At 49.9% G+C, this 6,129-nt stretch overlaps 1 protein-coding gene across 1 annotated transcript in view; it reads right to left on the bottom strand.

Annotated features, from left to right (window-relative positions):
* Positions 1 to 5,677, bottom strand: part of B9D1 (B9 domain containing 1) — a 13,704-nt gene extending 8,027 nt beyond the window's left edge. The window contains exons 1-3 of the mRNA XM_023529893.1: positions 5,470 to 5,677; positions 3,775 to 3,843; positions 1,317 to 1,659 (exon numbers count right to left, since the gene is read on the bottom strand). Coding sequence (XP_023385661.1) covers positions 1,317 to 1,659; positions 3,775 to 3,843; positions 5,470 to 5,667 — 610 coding nt within the window. The 5' untranslated portion in view covers positions 5,668 to 5,677. The remainder of the gene's footprint in view (positions 1 to 1,316; positions 1,660 to 3,774; positions 3,844 to 5,469) is intronic.
* Positions 5,678 to 6,129: the final 452 nt, after the last annotated feature.

Here is a 6,129-nt window from a genome sequence, read left to right as displayed (position 1 = left end):
GTTTGCTAAGTGTTTATCATGAATGAATGTTGAATTTTATCACATTGTTTTCATTTATGGGAATGATCATGACTTTTCTTTTTAATATGGTAAATCACATTGGCTGAATTTAGATGCTATACAAACTTTGTATTTCTGAAATAAACACTACTTGCTCATGATGTATTATTATTTTTGTATCCTCCTAGATTTAGTTTGCAAATATTTTGTTTGGGAGTTTTGCAACCATATTCAGGGTCTGGAATGGTCAGCTGGGCTGCAATTTCTCTAAGGGTCTACCTCCACTTCTCCCTCACTCTTAGGGCACAGCTCTTTAAGGTCTTGCCTAAGTTGCAAAGATTTACCTGAGCCCCCCTCCCCCCGCCCCCAATCCCGTCTAGTGTTCTGAACACCAATACTTGTGCTGAACCCGGAGAGGCTGTTAAAAGTCTTGCCCCTCCTCTTAGTCACCTCTATTGGGCTGATTTTCCTGAATTGGTTTCTCCTGGATCCTGGCCTGGTAAATGACTACTTTGCTAGCTCTCTGATACCTTCAGGTAGTCATTTTTGTTTTTGTCTTTTAACATTTTATTTGCCTCTCCTAGCTGTCCTCAGTAGTAGGAGGTTGGTCATTATCTAGTGCCCTGTTCCAGGAAGGCTATGGAAGCTTCTTACTCCTGGCAGATGCCATCGGGATGGCAGTTCCTGCCCAGGAAGACAGCCAGAGAAGCCCTGCTCCAGGTGCTCTGCATTCAGTAAGCCTCCGCTTACTAGCCACATGAAGCAGAAAGGCCTGGACTATGAAATCAGATGGTCCTGAAATCAAATCCATTCTCAGCTACTAGGTATAAAGGTGAAGGCAACTGATGGCTTTTTTGAGTCTCAGTTTCCTAATACAGGAAAAGAAATGGAGAAATCTACTCAATAGATAGGATTAGGGAGCTTGGACAAGCCCATACAGAAAGAGTATTCATAGCTCCTATGGTGCTAACACCAGGCTTCGCACACAGTAGGCACTTACTGAGAGTAAACAATAACAACCAGACAAGGCAGAAAGTAAATACTGCAAGCAAGAAAGACTTTGGGAAGGAGGTCAGAAGTAGGATGTGGGAACGGTATCCTAGGCAGGGGGAATGGCATGAACAATGGCTCAAAAGAAGGAATGTTAGGGACTTGCATAGGAGGAGCAGGTGGTTCGGGTTTGGCTGGAACAAAATCTGTGATGGAAAGTTGAGACATTAGGATCAGCTCTCCAGATCACTGCAGCCCTGGACACCAGGCTCTGCCCTTCATGGGCATGGAGCTATTTATTCAAAGCTTCAGGCTGGTGCCTCAGCTGATCCACTCTGACCTTCCAAAGGTCAACTGCACAGCATGGAGATGAACTGGGGTAGGAGGAGGAAGAAGCGGAGAGAAATGGCCAGGTGGTGAGACATTACAAGGCTGGTGTAAAGGCCCAGATGGTGGGCAACGAAGACCTGAGTGCAGATGGTGGTGGGCAGCATGAGGCCAAGACTGACATGGGGTGCCACCTCCTCCCCATCCCTGCGGGGCCCCTGCAAACTCACAGCCATAGGGGTTGGTGCTTTTAAAGGTGACGTCAATGGGGAAGTTCCACACCAGTGCTTGCCGCATATCTTGGCTCTTGGATGTGATCTGTGAGATCCCCTCCTCCAGACCCTGTGAGGACAGTGACACTGACAGGTAGGATCTAAGCTCCAGGCTGCCATGCTTTCCCCTTACGTTGGTGGGCAGTTGGGAGGGCTGCTTTATTCATTACTTTCTGCCAAGACACTAACTTCCAAACAAAGTGAACTAAGAGATACCAGAGCAGCTCTTAGGTCTTTAATGTTTTAATTCATTAGAGATTGGCACCCTCAAGAGCCAACTTCTACCTGTATACGAGATCTCGTCCCTTCTTGCCTTACTGAAGGAAATGGCTCCAGCAGGTTGTTACTCTCTTCTATAGCACCAGTTTTACCCAGATCCTTCCCTTTCAGCATGCATGTGGTGTTATTTTCTCTATCACAATTCTCTCTTGACTCCTTCCATGCATCCATCCATGCCTGCTTCCCTTTAGAGCAAAGCTCCTTGAAGGTTGTCGATACTCACTGGCTCCAATTCCTTCTTTGTTTTTCTTTCATGAACCCACTCCAAGCTGACTACCGGCCCCCAGTCTACCAAAGCGTTTCTGTAAATAACACCAGTGACCTCAGCATTGCTATAGTCTATGGCTACTTCTCTGTTCTCATTTTACTGACACAGCTGATCACTTCCTGACACCCTTCCTCCATTTAGTGTTTTGGGAAACCTCACGGCTTTGGGTCTTTCCTCTTCCTGGTGACTTTCGGTCCATAGCTCTCGCACATCCTGTTTCATGTGGAAGCTCTGAGGCTCAGTTTTTGGATGCTTCTTTATCTGTACTTGGGATCTCAGAGGTCCCTGGGCTTTCAATGTGGTCTATGTTGACAATTCCCAAACCTGTACCTTTAGCCTGGTCCTCACCTCTGAACTCTAGATCTGCATTATTATGTCTGCACTGCCGACTCCACATCTTCACTTGGATATCTAGTGGGAATCGCAACCGTAACACATGCCAGGCCAAGCTCTGGAGAGTTCTCCCAAATCTACTCTATCCACAGTCTTCCCATCGAATAGCAGCCCTGCTTGCAAGTGCTCAGGCTAAAAAGCTTGGCATTATTCTTAAATCCTCTTCTTTCAGGCCCCACATCTATCCAATAAAAAAACTTGTTGGCTCCATCTTCAAAATATACTTGAAATTCAACCACTTCTCACCATCCCACTGCTGTACCTTGCCAGCACTGCCATTTTCTCCCATTTGTTGACTGTAATCGTTGATGGTCTTCCTGCTTTGGCCCTGCTCCTCCACCCCCTGCCCTGTCTAATCTGAACAAAGAAGCCAGAAGGATCTTTTAAAAACACAAGTCAGATTACATTTTCTCTGTTGAAACTCTCTGAGGGAGTCTCATCTCACCCCCAGTAAAGGTCATGGTCCTTATTCTGACCTACCACACCCTCTAAGATCTGCCCATGACCTCCCTACTTCATCTCCAACCACTCTTCTTGCTCACTCTTCACCAGCCACACTAGCCTCCCCGCTGTTCCTCAAACATGCCAGGCACACTCCTGCCTCAAGGCCCTTGCACTCTCTGCTCCTTCTACCTGGCAGGTTCTTTCCACAGATTTTCACATGGTTTGTTCTCTCACTTCCTTCAGGTCTTCACTCAAAAGTTACCTTCTCAGTGAGGACTTCCCTGATCACTATATCTAGATTCCAACTACTGTAAGGATTAAACCAGAGCTCTGTAAACAGTAAAATGTGATGCAGGCCCAAGTCGTCATCACAGTCCCTCTCCTGGTGGAGACAGAACGTTCCTTGGGAAGTCTTAAAAGGAGAGCTCCTGAGTCTTCCCCATGGGCTGAGGAGAGGCCAAACAATGAAGGGACTGGCACAGCGCGTCTACAGCTCAGCTGCTTCTGGGATGGCTCTCTGGGGCCTGCCTGCGCTGCCCATATATTTCTGTTTGCTGCCATGTGCAAGCTTCCAGGATAGGGTATGAATGAGCGCAGCCTTGTGGGATGGATCAGTGAGCGCAATGGTATCTCATTCTCCACTCCAGATTTATCAGGAGCAAACTCATGTTTGGGTTCCCCCTGAACTCAGTGTCTACCTTTCACATGGTTCTGAGCTGGGAGGGTAAGGGGTATGATGGACACCTTCAGAAACCCCAATAGTCACCAAGGCTGTAAGAGAAGCCTAAGAGTCCAGCTTACCGCTGTGGGGGCCCAGTCCTGGCCATACACAAAGCAGTACTTGCAGTAGAGATCATCATACTCAGGAAACTGTGGAAACAAGCACACACAGGATCTGTTTATGGGGACTCATGCTGAGGCTAACATGTTGGCTAGGCAGGGGCAGCCAACAATAATTTTAAACATGAGAAACCTGGGCTGGTATTTAAGCAACAGTCAGGGATGTGGACATGAAGTTCAACGCTGGGGCTCGAGATGTGGGAGTCCAAGGTAGAGTCTTGAGCTGCTACTGCCTCTGGGCCTTTGCTTAAGCTCCGCCTTTTGTCTGACATGCCCTTCCCATTCCTTTATCTGGCAAACTCCTGCTCATCCTTCAAAACTTACCTTTCAGGGAGCCTACCCTAACTTCCAAGCTGTTTTAAGGGCCACTTCCTGGTCCTTCAGTCCCTGGTGCTTCCCTCCACCAAAGCATTTGCCTGTCAACCCCATTAGACTGTGAGCAAGTAACAGGTGTGACACCTTTCTGTGTCCCTAGCACCTGGCACAGGGGTAGGCACAGAGGAGGTCTAAGGTAATGGTGCTGAAGTGAAAGATGTGAGAACCCCAGGGTGCTATCAGGACACAGAGCATATGCAAGGCTGGAGCTGAAAGCCTGAAGAGTAGGAGGGGTCTAGAGTGGGGGGAGATGGGGGGGTAGGGAGGTAGGGCAGAGTGGAAGCAGGGTGGGTGCTGAGAGTACATATATGTGATGCAGCCAGCTGGGAGCCCCTTATGGGAAAGAAAAGAAGAAGGGAAGATGGTCTCCGGCACTAGGCTAAGGGGGAGGTGGACAGAGTGGGTACGCGAGGGAGCATCCCTGATGAAACAGGAAGGCAAGAAGACACCTACTAAGAATCAGGCCCTGGCAGATTTACCTAAACCATCTCAGTTAATCCTCACAATAATATAATAATAAACACTATCTCCAAATGCCTGGAAAGGCAGTGCAGCAAAGCTTTGGCGTCAGAAAGATCTGGGTTCAAATTCCAGCTTTTACATTTCCTTTGGGCAAGTTTTCCCACCTGTCAAATGGGGATGTGAGTAATATCTACTTCACAGGGTTGTTGTGAGGACAGAATGAGCACCGAGTTTGGCACATAACGAATACTTGGTAAACTTTAAAGAACAATTTATATTGTTTACATATGTACATATACGTAAATAAAATGATTCTTATAAAGTGTAAGGGGGATGGAGAGTAGCGTCAGCCCTTGCGTCTGACAGACACACCTTCCCCGGATCATTCCAGGTCACCACCATCGTTGCCTCAGATTAACCAAATCATCTCCATTCTAACCCAAGTTCAAGGATCTGAGAGTTCAGAGTGCGAAGCACTTACTGCGCAGACGCCTCGGGGTCCATCACTGAGAGGATGAGGCCCAGGGTGCCCGCCCCACTTCCACTCCTTTGGTTAAACACCGGTTAGGCTCCCTGTGATTCAACAAAGTGCGCACGATCCGAGTCCGGGGCCACAGGGTTGGCCAAGCGTGACCTCGGTACTAGCTCAATCTCTCGAGGTCTATTTCCACGTCCGCACATTGGGGTTGAGGATTCCCAGCAACTTCGCGCCAAGCCCTCCCCCGCCTTCTCTGAGGAATGACATGCCTCTTCGGGGCTACGCAACGGGTCCCCGGGGAAGCCTGGGGTGCAAGCCCAGCGGGGTCTACGGCCGCTCACCTGGGCGCTCTCCACCTGCCCGTTGACCATGAGTAGGAAGACGCTGGGGCCCGCGGCCGCCATGGCAGGGGGCACAAGAAAACTACCCAGGTTGCGCGCGCGATTGCTAAGAGGCGCCAGGGTTGCCCTGGAAACAGACGGCATGGCGCGCGGGACATTTTTCTTGGAAGCTGGATCTTCGCGAAGTCGGGTGTACATAGGCGACGGTGCGCAGGCGCAGCCAGCGTCCCCTGCCCTCTCGGAGAATGCTGGGAGAATCCATGCGAGGCCCCGAGCGGGAGTGTGGAAGTGGGGTTTGCAACCCAGCCCAACGCCTGATCCGGTTACGTCAGCGGGAGTTTGTGTCCTTTAGAACTCAGACCTGCCCCGCCGCAAGCGCTGAGGCACACTCCCGACTCAGGCCCTTCGTAAGCCAAGTGGTACAGTTGGCCCTCGGCCACGAGATGTCGCTATGGTGTTACCTCGAGGACGCGACGGGGACCCCCTGGAGGGAGGACCGCGTACACAAGATGAAAGCGCGGAGGCTGGGGGCTCAGGTGAGGGTCTCTGCTGCCTGAGTTCTGAAGCAGCTCCGTCGTCGGGACAAGGGAGTGCTCCTTTGAGGCATTCGAGACTGTCGTCTCGAAAAAGTTTATTCAACTAACTTGGGAGGAACCGCAA

Source organism: Pteropus vampyrus, unplaced genomic scaffold, assembly GCF_000151845.1.
Source record: "Pteropus vampyrus isolate Shadow unplaced genomic scaffold, Pvam_2.0 Scaffold44, whole genome shotgun sequence".
NCBI classification, from domain to species: domain Eukaryota; kingdom Metazoa; phylum Chordata; class Mammalia; order Chiroptera; family Pteropodidae; genus Pteropus; species Pteropus vampyrus.
This window is presented reverse-complemented; position numbering and strand designations above follow the sequence as displayed.